Source organism: Astatotilapia calliptera, chromosome 18, assembly GCF_964374335.1.
Source record: "Astatotilapia calliptera chromosome 18, fAstCal68.1, whole genome shotgun sequence".
NCBI classification, from domain to species: domain Eukaryota; kingdom Metazoa; phylum Chordata; class Actinopteri; order Cichliformes; family Cichlidae; genus Astatotilapia; species Astatotilapia calliptera.
In genome coordinates, this window is record NC_137439.1 from 13396731 (window position 1) to 13416899 (window position 20169).

At 41.6% G+C, this 20169-nt stretch overlaps 1 protein-coding gene across 3 annotated transcripts; it reads right to left on the minus strand.

Moving 5' to 3' along the window:
* Positions 1-1928: 1928 nt before the first annotated feature.
* sppl2 (signal peptide peptidase-like 2) lies at positions 1929-18585 on the minus strand. 3 transcript variants are annotated; one of them, XR_003270352.2, is made up of 15 exons: positions 17590-18582; positions 16573-16689; positions 16118-16300; positions 15929-16018; positions 15047-15186; positions 14097-14239; positions 11288-11384; positions 10615-10731; positions 7626-7707; positions 7430-7504; positions 7282-7344; positions 7090-7189; positions 6800-6877; positions 6091-6367; positions 1929-4852 (listed from the first exon to the last, which is right to left on the minus strand). XR_003270352.2 is itself a non-coding variant. In XM_026149571.2 (15 exons), the coding sequence occupies exons 1-15, from the start codon at positions 17635-17637 to the stop codon at positions 4661-4663; spliced, it is 1686 nt and encodes a 561-aa protein (XP_026005356.2). In that variant the 5' UTR covers positions 17638-18580; the 3' UTR covers positions 1929-4660. The 3 variants fall into 3 exon arrangements, 2 of the variants coding, with proteins under 2 accessions (XP_026005356.2, XP_026005357.1); XM_026149571.2 differs by having other exon boundaries at positions 6207-6367; positions 17590-18580; XM_026149572.2 differs by lacking the exon at positions 6091-6367 and having other exon boundaries at positions 17590-18585.
* Positions 18586-20169: the final 1584 nt, after the last annotated feature.

Consider the following 20169-nt stretch of genomic DNA (forward strand, 5'->3'; position numbering starts at 1 on the left):
ATAGTCTGCTGGTTGATCAGATAAGTGACCCAGAGTAAATGGACACTCTCCATCCTCCACTGATGAGGTGACAGAGGCTCTTTGTGCTTGCTGTTAATCTCTGCAGGGACTTCTCACAGCTGGAAGGCCACAAAGAAAAGACTCATTCAGAGTCTGGAAGGAAATGTGAACATAAATCACCCCGAGATCAGCTCCTGGGGCGGGGGTCCAGCTAAGCCGAGAAGGTTCCTGGCTCAAGTCTGCTGGTCCTGGCTTTCTCCTACAGCCCAAAGGCCAATTTAGACCATAACAAAAGCAGAGTCCCACCTGTCCAGCAACAACACATGGGAGGTGTGGCGGGGCGTACAAGACTTTATAATCCACAGAGGCTCTGAAAACAGAAAACTTGAGTGCTCACAGAGGAGATAAATTGCCTCTTCGCCCACTTGGAAACACCACAACAGCAGCCCTCATCTGCTTCAGGCCTGCTCCCATCCACCTCATTCCTGCACCGCTCCACTCACTTTACGGAATATGATGTCAGACGTGTATTCTTAGCAGTGAACCCCAGGAAGGCTGCCAGTCCAGACAGAGTACCTGGCAAGACGCTAACAGCGTGTGGCCACCAGCTCACCCTCATCTTTACCAGAATATTCAACCTCTCACTAGACTGGGCACCCTGTCTAAAATCAGCCACAATCATCCCAGTGCCGAAGAAGTCTCCCGTCACTAACCTGAACAACTACCACCCTGTGGCCCTCACTCTGGTAATCATGAAATGCTTCGAGAGACTAGTCCTTCAGCACATCAAGGACTACCTCCCCCGAGACCTCGACCCCTACCAGTTTGCATATCATGCGAACAGATCCACAGAAGACAGCATCACCATAGCCCTGAGCGCTGAGCCCCCTCCTGTATTGTGTCTACACCCACGACTGCAGTTCCACCCACCACAACTTCATCATCAAGTTTGCTGATGACACCACGGTAGTCAGATTCATCTCAAAGGGAGACGAGGCAGACTACTGAGAGGAAGTCCTGAAATTGGCAGCATAGTGTTCAGAGAACAACCTGGCACTGAACACCAACTTGTGGACTTCAGGAGGCACAGCACTGACTTAGCCCCCCTGTACATCAAAGGGGAGTGTGTGGAGAGGGTCCACACCTTCGGGTTTCTCAGTGTCCTCATCTCCGCTGACATCTCCTGGACAGACAACATCACAGCAGTCGTCAAGAAGGCCAGCAGCGGCTGCACTTCCTGAGGCTGCTGCTGAACTTCTACCGCTCATCCATTGAGAGCCTGTTGACATATTGCATCACAGTATGGTACGGGAGATAAAGTGAGGCTTCAGAGAGAAGTCAAAGCAGCACAGAAGATCATCGGCTGCCCTCTCTCCTCCATGATGGACATTTAGTCCTCCCGCTGCCTCAGCAGAGCAACAAAAATGCGCTACAGGTGCATCAGCATAAAGACTGACAGACTCAAAAATAGTTTCTTCCCAAAAGCCATAACCACCCTGAACTCACACATGCACTGACAATACAGTCCCACCCCGATTCCAAGGCCTTCCCTCTATAAACAGACTACACAACTATCATTACTGTGCAATAGTTTACGTGCAATAACCCTGTAACACTGTAAATATATCACACTAATTATTAATTCCCCCCATATGTATATTTTATATATTCTTTTGAATACTGCTCATATGTATATAGTGCAGCAGAACTGAGCACCTCACACCCGTTTCTTTTACCACGTTTGCACTGCGTAGGAGATGCTCTGTATCTCATTGTACATGTGTATAGTGACAAAAGGCATTCTATTCTATTCTATTCTATTCTATTCTATTTGAGATGCAGCAGTGTGTGGATATAGAGTATAGATAAAGTGTATAGAGTAGATCAGTCTTGAAAAGTGTGATATAAGAAACACAGCAGGCCTAATATTAAATACAATGGTTCTTTATTATACATATGCCTCTGTGGAGGCATTAAAAACCACTGGGTGACACCAAACTATCCTGGTGAATGAATAATGTCGTCCAGAAAACTGTTCAATCACATTCGGACACCGAGGCCGGACTCACTCGCAGCACGCTGCTGTCCAACATGATGCCCTCGGGTCAGACAAACAAAAGCAGAACAAATATGGGACAAGTAGGTCGTTACCATGGTTTCCGTATCTTTAAACCCTTATAATTATGCATAAACATACACGTACACACACATGAGCCGACAACAGGCCGTTTCATGAGTTAAAATGCTGTGCAAATGTTTCAATACAAACTAAAAACAACCAGAACCACATACTCTCCAGTTCACACATGAAACTGCAGCACTTTGAGTCCAGCACACGGTTTTCAGAGAGCCTCCCCCCACCCCCCCACTCCAGACGTGGACACGGTAAGGCCAAAAACCCAACTCTTAATATAACACGAGCACCTCCCGGGTGATGCAGACTGCAGCGCTCAGCAACATTTACAAAGTCTGGGTCATATATCTGGGCTAAAATCAAAATAAAAGCATGCAAACACAAAATGTAACAAAAGCTTGATGAGAAAATAACAAAAGTGCTTTGGCTCAGTCAACAACCAGGTTAGCACCACATTTTAAGGGGTATGAAAGTTTTCAGCGGCTTCATGCTCTGACTCTGGGACACACGCTTCAAAAAGGGCTTTTTAAGGGGATTTAAGTCTCAGTGCGTTTCAAATTAAGTGCTTGAAAATTGATGGGCTTGCAGAGCTGCTGCCATCGCTTTCTCGTGTTATGACCCAAGTCATTTTGCTGTATGTTGTTTGTGCTTATGTAAGTTCCAGGTGGAGGCAGATAATTGGCTAAGCATGGAATGAGGCTGGCTGCCCCGCCCACTTTCTATTTCCAAACAAGCTGTGCATTTAGCCATGGGTCTTGTGTTTAGTGGTGAGCTGTGTGACCAAGTTACTGTGATGAGAAGAGCTTGGTTGTCTTGTATTGATTGTAAACCTTGGTGATCTGGTTGCTGTTGGGGTTTTCTTTTAAAACCTTTTTCTCCTGTTTAGCTTAGTGAAATTTTCTTTTGGGTTTCTCGTCATAGGTAAATCAGTTCTGTTTCATTTCTGGAGTGTTTTGTTTGTTGTTTTGGCCATTCCCTCCCTGCTGCTTGCTATCTTTGGAGATTAATAAAATATCTGGTTGTTGTGAAACCGCAATCCTGTGGTAGCGTTGGTCTTTCCTTGGGAGCAGGCAGTGTGGGCATTACGTTTCCTTTTCTTTTTTTTGTGTTGCGCTCCGGTTTCCCCTTGGCTGGGTTGTAGCCAGGACCTTTAAAGCCCGGTCACACCAGAAAGACGAACAGCTAAATATTTGGGTCCGAGGCTTGGTGACTGTGGCAACAAACTGGATCAGAGTATCTTTCCACACCTCTCTGTCATCAGAGAAGTTTTAGCACTTTATTCTGAAGACTGAGAAAAATTTTATATTCGTTCGCTAACAGGAGCACCTTGAGGTCAAACACATCTGAGTCTGCTCTTCACTCGCATAGTAATTGTTCGATTTAGGATCCACTGTGGTGCAGAGAGGCAAAAACTACAAAATAAATGTGCCTTTCTCCAACAAATTATGAACCTGGCACTACCTTTAACTGCTAGATAAAAAAAACTGACTGCTATTTAGAATTTTTTTCTTTTGTCCAAAAGCAGAAAACAATGTTCGAGATGCCTTATTTTACAAGTTTTGTTTGTGTGATCAACATTTCAAAACCCAAATACTCTGTTTCTTATACATAAATGAGAAGCTGGAGCAAGAATGAATATTTAAATCTTTAATTTTCTGTTTGCCACCTAATATTTTACCATTTCTCTTTTTTCGCTCCATCAGGTTAGTTGGATCCTGGAGTTATTTGTATGAGACTGATCAGGCACTAAATACATTTTTTGATTGCTCAAAGTTCATTAAAGTTGGTTTTCAGGGGTGCAAAACATGCAGCTCACGGCTCACTAATTAATTCATTACCACGATTCCTTTAATAGCGATGCCAGTATTTCTACACAGCAACTACTACTATCGCTTATTTTTTTCTGCTCTAGACATGCCGTTTGAATTGTGAAGCACTAAAACCTCCACATGTGAAGTTTTTTCCCCTTTTCTCTGATCTGTAACACGTCAGGGTGCTCATTATAATTTATTACGATAATACGATTTATTAAACAATAGGTCAAAAACATTTTTTACTCAGGTTTAGATCTCAGCTTTTAAAAGGTCTTTTTTTCACCATAAACCACTTCTTAAATGTAAAGAAAACCAAAAATCAGGAGGGGTATTTTTTTTTAATCTGCCATTTAGCTCTGGTGTTACTGGTCAAGTTATACATTGCACTGTTATTTGCTGGCGTGACGGGGTCTTTAGGTTGGCACAGAGCTGAGAGGAGTGGAAATATTTATTGTTTTCTCAATGGAGTAGTGTAGATTGACTTTTCACTCACCTTTTGGGTGGTGCAAATTGTATGTTAGTAGGAGGTGGTGATGGGACTGCTTCTGTTTGTCTGTGCCCGGCTGAGCCCGACATTCAGAAAACACAGATTCGTACTTGGCACCGAGTGCAAACAAGCATGAGTATGTGAAATGTCCACTGACTCGGACACACTGTAGAAAGAAAATGAACAAAGTAAACACGGTGAAATGGAAAAGTGCCGTACTAGACGTTATTTCAGTTGGGTTTTTTTCCCCTCTTCATTGCTCTCCACCGGGGGAGTTTTCTGAGGCGGGTCCTGGGGGGAGTCTTCACTCTGACTGGCTTGCTCCTCTGCGGTTGGTGACTCTGGTTTAGCTGAGGCCTCCTTGGTCGGCGGCGCGGCGGTTTGTGTGCAGTTGATCGGTGCGAGCACTATGGCAGGCTGCAAGGGACAGAAAACAAAAGCCTGCATGAGTGAAGGGCGCCAGGCTGAACACAAAATTTAATGACAGGAGCTACAGGAGAGCAGAAGGCAAACAGAACCAAACGCTACACAGGCACAAATTTAACCCCAGCTAAAGAAGCTTTGTGCCCTCAGAGGTATTCGCAGGGATAGAAACGTCCCACTGAGGTTTTTAGCCCCATCAAGCTACGCAGAAATAATCTACATCAACATCAGCCCCACTAATGGGAGTCAGAGTTTCCCATGTGATCACTACTTTATCATCAATGCAGAAATGAAGCAAGGTTAAGAGAGCAGAGGGAGGTACTACGAAGCAAGTTCATAAAGCCAGGCTTACTTTGTGTTAGCTGGCTCAACAACACCTAAAACCCCAGTCAGAGGTAACAGGCATCTCAACAGTGGTTTTCAGCTTCCTGTGTTAGCTCAGGTTTTCTGCTTCAGGCTCTGAGCATGCTCACAATAAAGAGCAGGCATCTGATGAAAGTTATTTTACAGATTTAATATTCTTGTTTGTAGTCCTGATAAATGGACAACAAACAAACAGACCGACTTTCTAATCTGTGTTTTTTAAGCTAGAATTTCAGCAGGCTTGGCAGCAGATTTAAATAAAATACAAAAACAATCGTTTTCTGCATTAGAAAATAAATGCTAACATATTCCTGCCTCTCTTTCGGGGGTTATAGTGAAACACAGCTCTACCATGTATGTAATCACTTATGTATATACAAAATTTTTTATTCCTGTGCTAATTTTATTCTTTTTATACAGCTGCTGTAACAATAATTTCCCTTGTGGGAACATGAATGTATATATCTGCACATGGCATGTATAAAACCTATTGCTCCAGCAGAGAATCTGAATCTATCTAGAATCAGTGAAAACGTGGCACTTTTTAAATAGCTTCAGTTACCATGGTGATCAAGAAAGCCACCCCCGGGACACTGAAAACTCTGACTTAAGGCTCGACGTAGCTCACTAAGCCATTGATTTCGCTTCGTAGTACGCCCGTCGGGGTGTTTGATGGTAGAATGAAGCCCGGTTTGAATACCTGCAGTGACATTCACAGACAGCTGAACCCTCAGCAGCAGACTAGAGCACACCCACAGGGTGTGAGTAGGTGAGGAGTAGCGATGGGTGAGGAGTAGCGATGGAGGGGGACAGTGAAAACAGAAAGAAGCAGTTGGAATGGATGGAATTATTTAAAGGGGTTACTCAACTTGAAATTCTACTTTAGTCTGCATGTTATTTAAACCTAGATTTTTTTTTCTCCTTTTTTTTTTGTTAAGTCTTTTTGTTCTTCCGTAGTAGGCAGTCATATCAAACTGGTATTCACCACAAATCCACTTCCAGTCCAGAACTGGGGCAACTCCCTGCGCCATAGCGCAATACTGAGGCTGGTGAGCAGAGTGCAAGGCACCAGGTAGAGTAACGCCGGTTGACCCATCTGCATCACGGCCAGCGCCACGAAGGTGATCAGCAGGCCGATGCCATAAGCTGACGGGAGAGAGACAAAGACAGACGTCACTTTAGCTCCTGCAGGTGTTCTGCAAGCTGGTGTGCTGCTATATTCTTATTAACAGGTCGTCCTTGGCCTGCTTCTACCTTACTGAGCTACAACCATCAGAAAAGTTACTGAAGTCTTTTGTTCCTAGACTTGTTCCTAAAGCTTGTACCAGATCTGGCAGGAAAATGAACTGAAGTCCTCAGGAGAGGAAGTGCTGATGTTTTCTACTGGCTAGTCTTAACAATCTGTTTATTACATTACAAGCACCACGGTCATTTTTCTCGGGGTAAAACGATGAGTTGAACTACAGAGCAGAACCTCCCCTTATCAATGTCATTCCCACCTGAATGAGGCTCATCATAACATCAGCATTTCACAGAGTACAGCCCACCTCCATCCCCTCCTCCAGCCCACGTACGTACCAACTGTACAGGCCATGAAGTAGATCCTGTAGGATTGTGTTAAAATGTCAAATCTGTGACAGTACACAACCAGCAGACCTGAGAAAAGAAAACCAAAGAGGCATTCAGAACAAAGGGAACGACTAACAGCAGTTTCACAAAGCTTTCTTAGCAGACTTCCAGTTTTAGTATTTGTTTTAAATTCTTTGATGAAAATCTCTCATCCGTGACAGACTTACTGTTGGACAAGCCCTTGCTCTTATTTTCAAAGCATGTGAACTGTGTCATCATAAAACATTTGATTTGCATACCTGGTACTAAGATATCTCCGAAGCCAAGCAGGGAGAAGGGGCGGTCACAAAGAGCCAGGGGGGAGGAGTTTAACCGTGGCACTTTAAGCACCATGGGAAGCTGGGGAAAACACAAAAATTAACATTACCATCAACTACTGAGCTGAGAGGGGTGTTTGGAGGACTTAACCGAGGTGTACCACGTAGGCTCACCTTTTCATGTGTGGAGGAGTCAGAGGGACCAGCTGCTACCTCCACCATTATACTTTGCCCACTCTGGAGAAAAGGTAAGGAGTAAAAACACAAAGAACACAGCAAACAACAACTAAACTAAAGAGACGTGTGTGACAACCTGACATACCTTTGTGAAGGAAGGTGTAATAAATACGAAGAAAACATCATAGACGAACAGGACGGTCATTAGTAAAGTGCAAGCCTGCATCAGGGAGCAAAAGAAAACAGTTTATGATCAAACTTTTATTAAAACAATCAAACACAGTTAAAAACCTTTCAAAAAAAAAAAAAAAAAAAATCGCGTTGTGGTTCAGATCTGTCACCTTAAATGTGGGCAGCCTGACTGTTTTGAGCATGTAGAGACAGAAGGCGATCCCCAGGGCGTCCTGTAACACCCACGCCCACCTGGAAGACACATAACACATTAGTCAGCCAGCACCATCACCATATCATGTACCTCAAAGGCGTCATTACACACAGACTTTACGCCACCCGACACACACACCCACAATAATTCTGCCCTCAAACCAAAATTCTTGGGTGCTGGAAGAAAGTGTGCAGCACAGCCTGTAGGAAACCAACAGCTTCAGCTCTTTTGATACTTCAGCAAAAGCATCTTTCCAAGTGAAAGTGAAAAATTTCCCCCCAAATATAGCACCTACGGGGTCACTCTGAATTTTAAACCAGAAGATATGCACTTCTGGAGAAGCCCACAATAATAATTCCTTTCTCAAAAAGCTGAAATAGCCCGAGTGGTGACACTTCTGGATTATGTGATAAGGTATCTACTATTAGGGCTGGGCCATATCATACCGTTCACTGTAATACCGGTATAATGTTAGGAAATGATAAGAAAATTAAATATCGCAATAGAAAATGGGTAAAACGCGCATGCGCAGTGCCTTTGTTTTCATACGCACATGGTGGAAAAAAGCATGGCGGCGACAGAGAATGAGAAGGGCGAAAGCGGATCGCTGAATAAAACTGATGAAGCAGAATTGGTTTGTAAAAATGCTGCAACTTCAGTGGTGTGGAACTGGTTTGGCTTTCGTGCCCTCAGATACACACCAAATCACATTTTTTGGTAGAGCATGCAAGCGGGCCGTCGTTATTACCGAACCGAGTTTATGTGGTACATGCCGCTCAAAAATCTGTCAAAAAATGTTTTAGTACGACTTTGCTAAGTTACGAAGCCGCACCGCTTGATGGATTGTCAGAGCATTATGGTTACCGTAGTCGGGAGCCTCGCCGAGTGATACGTACTGTGCTTGAACATAATATTACCGTACTGAGTGTGTATAACCTCTTTTTAAGTTTTGTGGATATTATACATGGTTATGCTGAGGACATGTCGGCCAATTTCCTAAGGACCCCAAAGCGCTTCACACATTCAGTCATCCACCCATTCACACACACATTCACACACTGGTGATGGCAAGCTACATTGTAGCCACAGCCACCCTGGGGCTCACTGACAGAGGCGAGGCTGCCGGACACTGGCGCCACCAGGCCCTCTGACCACCACCAGTAGGCAACGGGTGCTGGGTGAAGTGACATTATTAGTACAAAAAAACCCCATCAAAGTTGTGGAGTTGTAAAGTATTTTGTCTCGCATCAGTTATATTGTTATGGCAAATTTTCAAATCTATATCGTGATAAATATTTTTGGACATATTGCCCTGCCCTATCTACTATGAAACATTTAGTCACAGGTTATGGTTAAAAGTTTACTTTCTAATGTGAGCCAATTCTGATCTAAGTTGAAAGGGCCGCCTACAGATAAGGCTTAGACCATGGCTATTCAACTAAGAAGTTAGTTGGGCCAGATTTTCAAACAGAGGAGTTTATCTGGGCCAGATATTTTTTTGCAGCCAGTAAGCAGCAGATCATGATCAATTTCAAACCCACACAACTGTATTGAAAAACAAGTAATTTCTTTTATTCCTTTTCCCCTGTAAATCTGGTGACCTCTCAAAAATGCACATCGAAAGGTTCATTTATTTTAAAAAAAAAAAAAAAAAGGAAAAAAAAGGGAGGTATAACTAGCTTTTTTTATTTTGCACATTTGAAATAATAATAATAATAATAATAATAATAATAATAATAATAATAATAATAATAATAATAATAATAATAATAATAATAATACTACATTTGGACATTTCCCTTTCAAATTAAAATAAATATTTTGCTGACCACTCACTTTTCCTGCCATGAATGGAGCCCCATCTGTCACAAGTATACAGACACGCTTCATATCCAGACCATTTTCCTCAAAAAGAGCTGAAATCTTCTCAAACATTATTTCGCCAGCTGTGTGTCCCTCTAACGGTAGTAAGCCGAGCAATTTTCCATCCAAAAAACGGACATATACGCATAACTGTGCATTATCAGTTCTGTCTGTGAACCCATCTCCTACTATAGACATTAAATCAGTTTTCTTCAGGTCATCTGACAACATTTCAAACTCGTCTGACGCCAAAACTTCACAGAACTTCAACTCGATGAATATTTGAACTGTCTGACAGGGGTACGTTTTTAATAGCAGATGTCACACTTACTTTAATTTTTTTTGTCACTTATTACCGCATCCACCACGGCCAGCATGCAGTATTTCACTGTTTCAGAATCTTCGGCAAGAAGCAAACACGAAGGGAAGATGCTGCAGCTCTCTCTCGGGCTGTACAGGACCCTCACCATGGTAGTACAATTCCAGTTGTAAGATTATTAAACTCGCAATTAAACTGTACTTGCTGTTGTCACATCATACATTACAATGATAGTTTAATATATTTACATCACGGTGCATTGTGGGTTAAATATTGCTAGGCTACTAGGAGTGTTGCATTCACAGTCTACACTACGCTGTAGGAATTTTTAATTTTTTAAAATTAATTAATTAATTTTTTGCGTTTTCTGTGTTTCTGCCAGGACCACAGGCAGGGCCACTCGCAGGTTGCTTCTGGGCCACATGTGGCCCGCGGGCCGCCATTTGAATAGGCTTGGATTAGACCCAGACAGAGGTCTAGGTTTTTATTTTTTTAAAGCTATCGCAGTTATTACTATCGGTATATCCTGGTTATTTCCCACCGCTGCACATGTCAATCAATAGTATTCCTTACTCCCATTCACCTCAAGTTAAACTTCGTACCTGACCTCATTTTTCGCCTCTCATGATTATTCCCCCTTTAATCGCTACAAGCTGGTGAATTTGACCTTTTCTTCTATGACTGTGAAGCCCTGCAGCGCCTTTGTCTGTAGCTGTAGTGGAATGAATTCAATTGTTTTTTAAATTTTGTGTTGTGCACTCACTGGTCTTCGTTGCGAAACACCATCCAGATGATGCTGACACCAATGCAGAGGGCCGACAGCAGCAGCATGCGGATCTGCGGCCGCTTGTGCAGGTACGGCAGGTTGTTCTCCGGGATCCTATTTTTCCAAAACATAGGTCAGATGTCAGCCACTACACCACAGCACTTTCTCTCAGAGAAATACAGTCACTGTTAAGCATGAAATGCAACTAAAAAGTGTTTTTATTAGCATTAATCTGCAGATAATCATGTTAACCATGTATCATTTGGTCTACAAACAAAAGAAAAAAGGGTGTACAGAAGAAACAGGAAACAACTGCTCAATCCGCATTGCTGAAAAAAATATAAAAAAAAGGTTCCTAAACTGTTCATCATGCTGTAAGTATAATGAGTATTTAAGTATTTATATGAGCTTTTCTGTTTCCAGGGTGGAGTGATTGTACAGCAGGCATCTTTATTGAATTTAATAAATAAGAACTGGGCGAACAAGTTTGAATTTATTTTAGATTTGAGAAGCTCAAACATATATATATACCCTGACTAATATTTGGTTGAATCATCAAGTTGCACCTCGACCAGACATAGAAAACATACATGAATGGAGAGGAAAAAAAACCCAAATGTCATGCTGTTTAAAGCATCATCGCACCTGCTAATATGACCTGAAGACTCACCTGCACTTGCAGAAAGGAAGTCTCCTGACGAACGGCCACAGGCAGCTGTACAGGCCGACAGAGGAGGCCAAACAGAAGATCCTGATGACCCAAATGGCTAAACGGTGAAGAAACAGCAGACAGAAGCTGAGTAGATATTATCGTGTGAGGAAACCCGCTTCTTTGGCATCCCCCCTCCTTAAACGCCTGAATAGTGGTATTGCTTTCCCTTTTGTACACTATTGCCATCCGCAGCTTTCAGCAGCTTTTTAATCTGTTTAAAGGCGAAATGTTATCTCAGCCATTGAGCTCTTTATCAGTGCAGCCATTCTTTACACTCAGCAGGGTTTGACTCTGCTGCAGCTTAATGCTGGACAACAGGTAGCTCTGCGAGAGGAAATGATCTCTGAAGAATCTCAGTTTACCCTGGAGCTAAATGGAGAGGGGATTATTAATTTAATAAGATTAGTTTAGAAGCTTGGACTTTTTAACCAGAAATCCTGTTTTATTCATTTTGTGTATTTTCTTGTTGCACCTGTGTGTGATGTGCATTTTTTTAAATTTCTTCACCCTTCTTTTTTTTTAATTTTTTTATTCACAACCTATTCTACTGTATTGCATTTTAATCTTTACTTATTTTGCTCATTTAATTGGTTTTATTTAATTGAGCTCCTTTCTATTATTTGGTTTTTACCTTAAGTGAAACTTGCTTTGTCGTATTGTCTTTTTATTTTGTTAGCAAAATATTTATTCTACTTATTTAAGCTAGTTTTTAAAGGAGGAAAGAGGCAGCAATGTTAAAGGCTTAAGACACTGATGGTAAGCCTTCTATCATCGTGGACAAAGTGAGACTGCACAACAACAGGATTAACAAGCCAGCGGACTTTATGAGTTCAGTGCCAGTGATTCCTCCTGTGCATTTCTGTCTAATTTTTCCTGGGGATTCTGGGGAATGGAGTCTAATAGACTAAGTTTCATCATCCGAGCGACATACAATGTGCTACCTTCCATAAATGTTAAAGAGGTACATATTTCTCAGCTGCAGTGAATAGATAGAATAAACTGTAGAAAACTAAACAGGAGAAAGAAGAAAACAATTTTAACATAAACCATTGACACACTCCGGGGCCTGATCAACCCTGGCAGGGCCTCCTTGGATGAGGGTGTCTAGTGATAATGGCCGAAACAACCGATGAATTCAAGGTCCACCACTGACGATGTGTCTAAATTTTAATGATTTAGATCAGATCTCTAACCCCTAAACCTAACCAAGGAAAAATGGCAGATTAGCTTGTGTAAAAGAACAAAAGTTGAGACACATAACGATGTGTGCCACTGGTAAAGTTTCTGGGATGCTTTTCCTCATAACACCCATCCCTCAAGATTTTCTCCATTAAAAGCAATGCATTGTCAGGAATTGTGACATCTAGTCCTTTACCAAATCAACTTGGCTTTTAAATTTATCAGCAAGAGAGCAACAATATAGGAAATAATAACCGTATTCTTAATATAAGGACCTTCAAATATCAGTAAATTCCTGGAGGGAGATAGCTGAAAGTATCAGAAGTGAGATTCAGAAACGTGTAAATAAGTTGTTGTTTTTTTTTTTTTAAAACGTGAGCGATAGTTATGTTTACCTCTAAAGAAAACTGACCACAACAAGTAGCATGGACCCCGGAGGGGAAAAAGTGCCAGCATTTTACTTGTTTCTATCTGCTGGCTCTGCATATAAAACACTGAGACACAACGAACCTCAGCTGCCGAAAACTATGCTGCACAAACATGTAAATGAGCTGTTATCAAGGATGTACTCAGGATGGGCCTGAGTGTGTTTAAGCATTAAAGTCCAGCTTGTTTGACTAACATAATTAACGTGCTGTGCCCGGGTGCGGTTCAGTTAGACTCGGTACAGTATGCATGTATCGCATTCCCCTGCACTTCCCTCTTTAAATATAACTCTGAAAGGAAAGCGTTCCACCGCTTTCATAATAAAGTCCCAAAATCCACAAACTCATAAAACTCATCAGGCTCTGCAACAGTGTTTAAGTAAATCAGAGAGTGACTGTGAGGGAGGAGCTGCTGCCAAGATAAATGTAAGCATCCTCTGGCACAGTGTGAGCACTGGGCAGCAGGAGGACAAGTGTCCCTAATCTGAGTAAGCTACTGCATACTGTAGATAAAAAGAATATAAACTTGCCAAGTGGTGAGGAGAAATTTGACATTTAAATTAGTTAACAAATTTGACAATGAATGCCTAGTAAGTCCAGGAATTATCCATACAGGTGTTTCAGTCAAGAAAAACAAGGAAACCTGTAAGATCCAGTTAAAAGCTGCAGGCTTGAACTAAATCAGCTGCTCTGGAACCATTTTTTTGATTCTGACAGACTGTAAAAATAAGCATATCCTAAATTATCAATTCATTTGATTCTAAACTACAAAGACTTATTGCAAAAGCACCATTCTGTGTTTCTTTGCACTTCTGGAGGTTTTTTTTCAAATATGTTTTGCTCTGTTTTTTTTTTGCACATAGCAAATGCTGGGTTTTTTTAGGTTTTGTCACATCTTTTGCACAACCTCAATCCAGAGAAAATCCCTACTGAGTGATGCCAAGCCACAGTGAGTAAGGACAAATTAAAAGCTTTGAGAGGCTAACCGCCCCCAACACACTAATGAATACTGGGCAGAAGGAACTGAAACCACCATCATTTACTGTTCCCATAAACGTGCTTCTGATCGAACGGATTTACTTATCTTTTAAATGTTTCCTTCAGCGCGACTAGTAAAGCAGCGGTTATATTCTGTGTACGCTTCGTGAGTATCTGCATCGTACCCAAGTGGTCGTAGAAAAAGTATAGTAGCACCAGCATGTTGCAGCACATGACGACGAACACACAAATCATGATTGGGGTTACGTCTACGGTCTCCTCCTCTTGCTTCTCGGCACTGTCGTCCCGCTTGTGCTTCATGTACCGTCTGCAGGAGGACAAGCAACAGTGAGTAACTCTAAAGACAAAGAGTATATATGCACACATGTTTGCTCTGAGGTTTTGTCTTTCACATTTTAAATTGCAGATTATGGTCCAATTTTTGGTGATTTACCAAAACACACGGGATAACCATATTGCCATTAAAAGTCTATATTTATAGTCATTTGGTCAGCTGGCTGGCATTCACTTCCATCCTGAGTTGAAAACACGCACTCATGATTCCAAATGTTTTTTTCTCTGCGGTGCTGTGCGTCAGCGACCCCATCTCACTCTGCCCTCCTTCACCTCAGAAAACTCCAAAAAGATGGACTCAGATTGGCTTAAGCCAATGAGTCACCCATACTCAAATAAACAGTGCTGCCCTTTACTGGAGTCGCAGCGGTAAGATGCAGATTGCTTGGTTTGAAAAGAAGAGAAGCACTCATAGTCACCCAAAAGGAAAGTCTTTTGCAATCATGCACTTGTATTTTGTTGCCAGGAAAACTCTGACCAATGTTCTCTGGAGCCTCTCCTGATGAAATCTCTCTAATGTAAATTTAGCAGCTGTGACTAAATGCATCGTTTGCACTCACTGAAGGAATTTCTTTGATACCCAATACTTGCATCATTGTATTTTTGTATCACTTAATGCAGTTTTGTTCAACCCAGACTAAAATCACTTTTTAACTTTAATTTTTTCAAAAAGTCTGAAAACTCTGGCTGTCATACTGCAGTACAGCTGAAACTCTGGCACTATGGGATTTTCCACTGAATCGCTTCCACAGAAGCACTTTTACAGGACCAGTAAACTTACTTCTTGCTGTCTCTGCTGCCGGCCCAGTAGCCTCCAATAGCCACCGTTCCTACTGCCATCAAGAAGATGATCACCATGTTATAGTCTAACACTGGCTCATTGGGTGCGTACATGGCAACCAGCTGTCCTTTACCAAAGGTCTGCAGAAGTAAGAAACAGCATTAGGTTTGCCAGATGTAAACCTTCAAAACTAAATAAAACATGCCAAAATAAGGAAGTGCTACTTAATTTATATTAAATAAACCCTAATTTAGCCTACTTCAAAGTAAATTAACTCTGATGTTGTGATTATTAAGCCCAATTCAGTGCATAACACTGGACTGAAGTCATGAATTGCAACAAGAGTCTCCGTCATGGTGCTCAGTTTTAGATACACTTTTCCACTTAGATACATTTTCCACTCCACTGGAAAAACAAATCTGTCTGAAAAGGAGCATTTAACCAGTTGCTTCCAGCTGGATAGACGTGCCATGTGCCGTTTAACGTGTATCAAAGCTTAAACCATCTCTAAGTAGTTCCCTGAACATGTCAATCAGTTCACTGTACTCAAATGGACTCTGCAGTCACCAGATCTCAATCCAGCACAGCACCTTTAGGATGTGGTACAATGAGAGATTCTCATTGTGGACATGGAGTTAACAAATCTGCAGGAACTGTGTGACACCATCATGTCAATAGGGAGCAAAATCTCTGAGAAATACTTCCAGCACTTTCTTGAATCTGTACCATGAAGAATTACAGATGAAAGGTAGTTTACCCTGCTACAAACAAGGTACACATATTAAAGCATCCAGTGACACAAAATTAGAAAAGGGATAATAAGGCTAGGTGTAGAGCTTCTAAAGTGAGAAGAGAAATATCGGTTGGTAGCTGACTTCTCACCTTGCTTATATCCAACATATCAGAGTAGCTGAGCAGTGCCACAGGAATGTCAATCTCTTCATACTGAGTCTTGTTTCCTGCTGGTGGCGTCTGTAGGAAAAAAACAAAAACAAAGCACATTTCTGATTTGTCATGAACCAAAAGACCTGTTTAATTCTGACACAGAATAGCTGTGAACAGCTGTCTTACCAGTCTGTCCTTGCTGACGATGAGCAGGCCCTTGGCACCATTAATCTGGGCCAGGCGAACTTTTTCATAGAAAGTGCAGTTCCCCCTCATCACCATGGGGATGCGGTTCGGGAAGCCTCCCTCTGGGACCTCAGAGGGTGAGCACAGGACCGATGTTGTCAAGTCATGGATCTGGAGACGTGACTTTGAAACAAAAGGTTTGGAAATACTCTCAGAGGTTTCAAAATACAGTAATTAGAGATGTTGTTTGTTTTAATTAATTACTCATTATGTACTGTTTATTATTCTTTAATGGAACAAAGAAGCTTCCTCATTTAGTGTAAAAAGGGGCAGCCTTGTCATAAAAATCCTTGTACTTCTAAAAGACTAGTTTGTTTCTCATTATTTCTCATTATTGCCTTGAAGCAATTTGAAATTTTACAATGTTTGGTTAACCCCCTTTGTTAGTGACTTACTGCCTTATTGAGATCCTGAGGTAAACGTGCCCACTGGGAGTTGAAGAATATGCAGTAATCCTTTCCTTTGCTCTTGCCCTTGTCACTGAAATGGGCCATGCCGTACTCTCCCACCACCTGTCAACATAAAAACAATGGCTGGATCATCTCACATGTCCAAGAAAAAGTAAATTTTTATATCACAGAGTTGAGCTTTAATTCTAGCAGCCCTATAAATGTTGATGTTTCGCTGTCTGCATCAATTTGAGACGGCATAAAAATTCCCAAAAGCCTTTTTGAAGCTATGATTAAACTATTCGTACCCCTTTTAGTTGGTTTTTGTATACCCTTCTTCATATAAACGGGGTGCACACAATATGATAAACCCTTGAATGTATAATAAAGCTCAGCAGCACTACAAACTACAGCCTTCAGTGTATAAAAAGGCTCAGTAACAGCTCCTACAATCAGGGTTCCTGCAATGTACTTGAAGTTAGATTTAAGGCTTTTAAACACATTTCTCAAATACCTCTTCTTTCTTTCTCTTTCCACATGACAATCTTTAGCTAGATTAATAGTTTTTTCACTGCACACAAAACAGAAAAACCTGTTCAAATTTTAGTTGGCTCACTCAGTTATATTGTTTCTGGCAGTGACTTGAAATATTTCACTCTTAAACTCTAATTTCAGACGCGTTCCATATTTTACAGCACTACCGCAGTCCAAGTTGTCAGTGGTTAACATCATATTCGCTGTCTCGTAATCACTGTGAAGATAAACCCAGTGTCGGTTTCAGGTGAGGTGAATCGATCGGCAATAATCCCCCTTCATTAATGCTGCATCAAAAGGTGAGTAATGTGTGGGTTTCCAGGGCCCACAGAAATCTCCGCAAGCTAACAGACATAGCATCTATGCTAACGTTCCCGGAAAACCGCAGGGAAATAAAAACCCAAATCCTTGTTTGTTAACCGCAGGCTGCTACCCGACAAAGACGCACTGAGGGACAGTTTTCGAAGAAACAGACGTGGTGTCTCTCACCTTCTGGATGAGAAAAGCGACCCAAATCAGTGTTTCGGGGACCCTCATGATGTCTAGCTTGTTGTTGTCTCCCCCATCGACCAACCAACCAAACGTTTGGCTCGAACTCCCTGCACGAGAGCCCCCAACGCCGGCTCTAACAGGCCGCGCCCATTTCGTTCGGCTAGGCTTTTTAATTGGATGATATTGTCATGTGCCACTTTGCTGTTTGGATAAAAACAGACTGCCAAAAAACTATAAAAATAGTAGCGGTCACTGACAGCACGAAAAGCCTAACATGCTTTACAGTTAAACATAAGTTTTAAAAACCCCCAACAACAAATAAAAGAGGAGTTATAGAGTTTGGTTAAAAGTTTTTCAATTCATTAGCATGAATACATAAATCAATCAATCAATCAATCAATAAATAAATAAAGGGAAACTATTTTTCTTCAATTTTTCTTCATTTTCTTCAAAAATGCAAAACTCTTAGAATGTTTAACCCAAAATTTCTAAAAAAAAAAAAGAAAAAAAAAGAAGAAGAAATAAAAATACAAAAGAAAATTACAAACAAATACAAAAAAAACAACCCAAAAAACAAAAAACCCACTTGTATGCAGGTGATTAATTCCAATATCTTGGAGGTAAGTGGAGCGGCTGCTCCTGGTACAGCTTCTGCCCCTGCTGAGCTCATCACTGGACCCAGTTCAGTTTGCCTACCAACCTGTGGCACCGGAGTGGATGACCGTCATTCACCTCCTACATCGTTCAAAAATCATTTTCACTGAGTTATCCAGTGCCTCTAGAACCATTCTTCCCACAGTTCTGAAGGACAAGCTGGAGAACATAGAAGTGGACCATCACCTCACAACATAGATACTGGACTATCTGACCGACCACAGTATGTGAGAACTCAGGCTGTGTCGGACAGGGTCATCTGTAGTACGGGGGCCTCACATGGAACAGTTCTGACTCCGTTCCTCTTCACCATCTACAATGCAGGCCTCTCCCACAACTCCACCCAGTGCTTCCTGCAGAAGGACGGACAGTGTAGTTTGCTGGGGCAGCAGCATCACTGCTGGGGACAGAACGAGCCTGAACAGGCTGATCCAAAGGATCAGCTCTGTTCTAGGATGCCATCCGGACCCAGTGGAGGTGGTCAGTGACATGATGGCTAAGCTGTCATCCCTACTGAACAACAAGATAAGATAAACTAGGTTTAAACTAGGTTTATCTTATCTTATCTTACTTCAGTCACTTTAATTTTAAAACTGTGTAATTTAAAAACTGTATATGTTAGGTATTTTAGTACCATGGGAGCATTTACTGGATATTGTTTTATAGTGACATTATACAGGAAAACTCTGTCATTCAACAAGGTTGAAATACCACAGAGATCACTCCCTCAGCTACATTAGTTTCTTAATCTTTTAGACGCCTGTTGAAGGCCAAATGGTTTGTTTCAGATTTCACTAATGAAAGAACTCTTCGTTTTGTGCCTTGAAAATATGTCGCTGAGATAATCACAATTGTAGCTGAACTGATACACTACACAAAGGATGCTTCTTCACCCAAGGGCAGGAAGACGCTGCCTTATCTTGGTCTGTACTGGTTTAAACTGATAAATCTGCTGTCTCATGAATTTTACCCTCTATATAAACTGTTATACTTGTGAATAAAGTTGAGTCACTTTGGGAAGACAATCTAAAGCAGTCTCTGTTTTCTTGTTCTCCCAAGCTGCTCCCGAGCTGCTCGTACTAACACGCTGAATGGCATGCTTGAATATTACTTGAGAATATATTTGACTGTGTTACAGACTAAGGGACATTCTCTGCTGATAGGTGAAGGTACATTCTCTGCTGATAGACGTCCACGCCTCGGAGGAAGCCGATCCACGGAGTAGGCCCTGGAAACAGTTTCCTTCAGTATATACTGTATATTCTGTGTATTTATTATTTCAATCTTATTGCCTGTTCTTATTGTCCTTATCTTCAACGTTATGCTGCTCTGTTGTTTGTTAATTGTCCCTTGGGGATAAACCGGGTTCGATTCCCGGTCAGGGAACTAATTTTTTCAAACAATGTCAACTCTGTGCACATTTGAGCACATATCAAAGTCTAACTATGAACTCCTTGGCTCTTTTAACCGGATTTACGCACAAAACTAAATATCCTACTCTCAAAACTCTAGTATCATAAGATATGGTCCTTACTTAAACTTCAATCATAATTTCCAAGAGCAGAGTGTGGAGGACTGCATGGGAAGATCCGAGAAGACATGAGGGTCTGCTCGGATGTTTGCATACTGTATATTTTTTATGATCAATACATGTGCACAGAAACAAATACATGTTGTTATTAGAGCATGTTTCTACCAGCAATTCCTTACATTTTTTATCTTTTAACCAGGTACACTCTCAGAACAGCATTCAGGTCAGATGACCAGATGCGTCTGGTCGGACAGAGTAGCAGATTAAAGCACTGATGAGATCTTATCTCTGCTGTACCTGCACCTAAACTTTGGAACAAACCAGAAGCTCATAGTCAAGCTCATATTCAACACATGTTCAAAACATGTTCACTCTCAACCTCCACTCAGCCT

Bases quoted from the DNA above. Each gene is read 5' to 3' on its own strand.
- sppl2 (XM_026149571.2), bottom strand. From the start codon at position 17,637: ATGAGGGTCCCCGAAACACTGATTTGGGTCGCTTTTCTCATCCAGAAG. The intron at 16,690-17,589 runs GTGAGAGACACC...TTATGTTGACAG, and splicing joins TCGCTTTTCTCATCCAGAAG to GTGGTGGGAGAGTACGGCAT. The intron at 11,385-14,096 runs GTACGATGCAGA...TTCACCGTTTAG, and splicing joins CTTTTTCTACGACCACTTGG to CCATTTGGGTCATCAGGATC.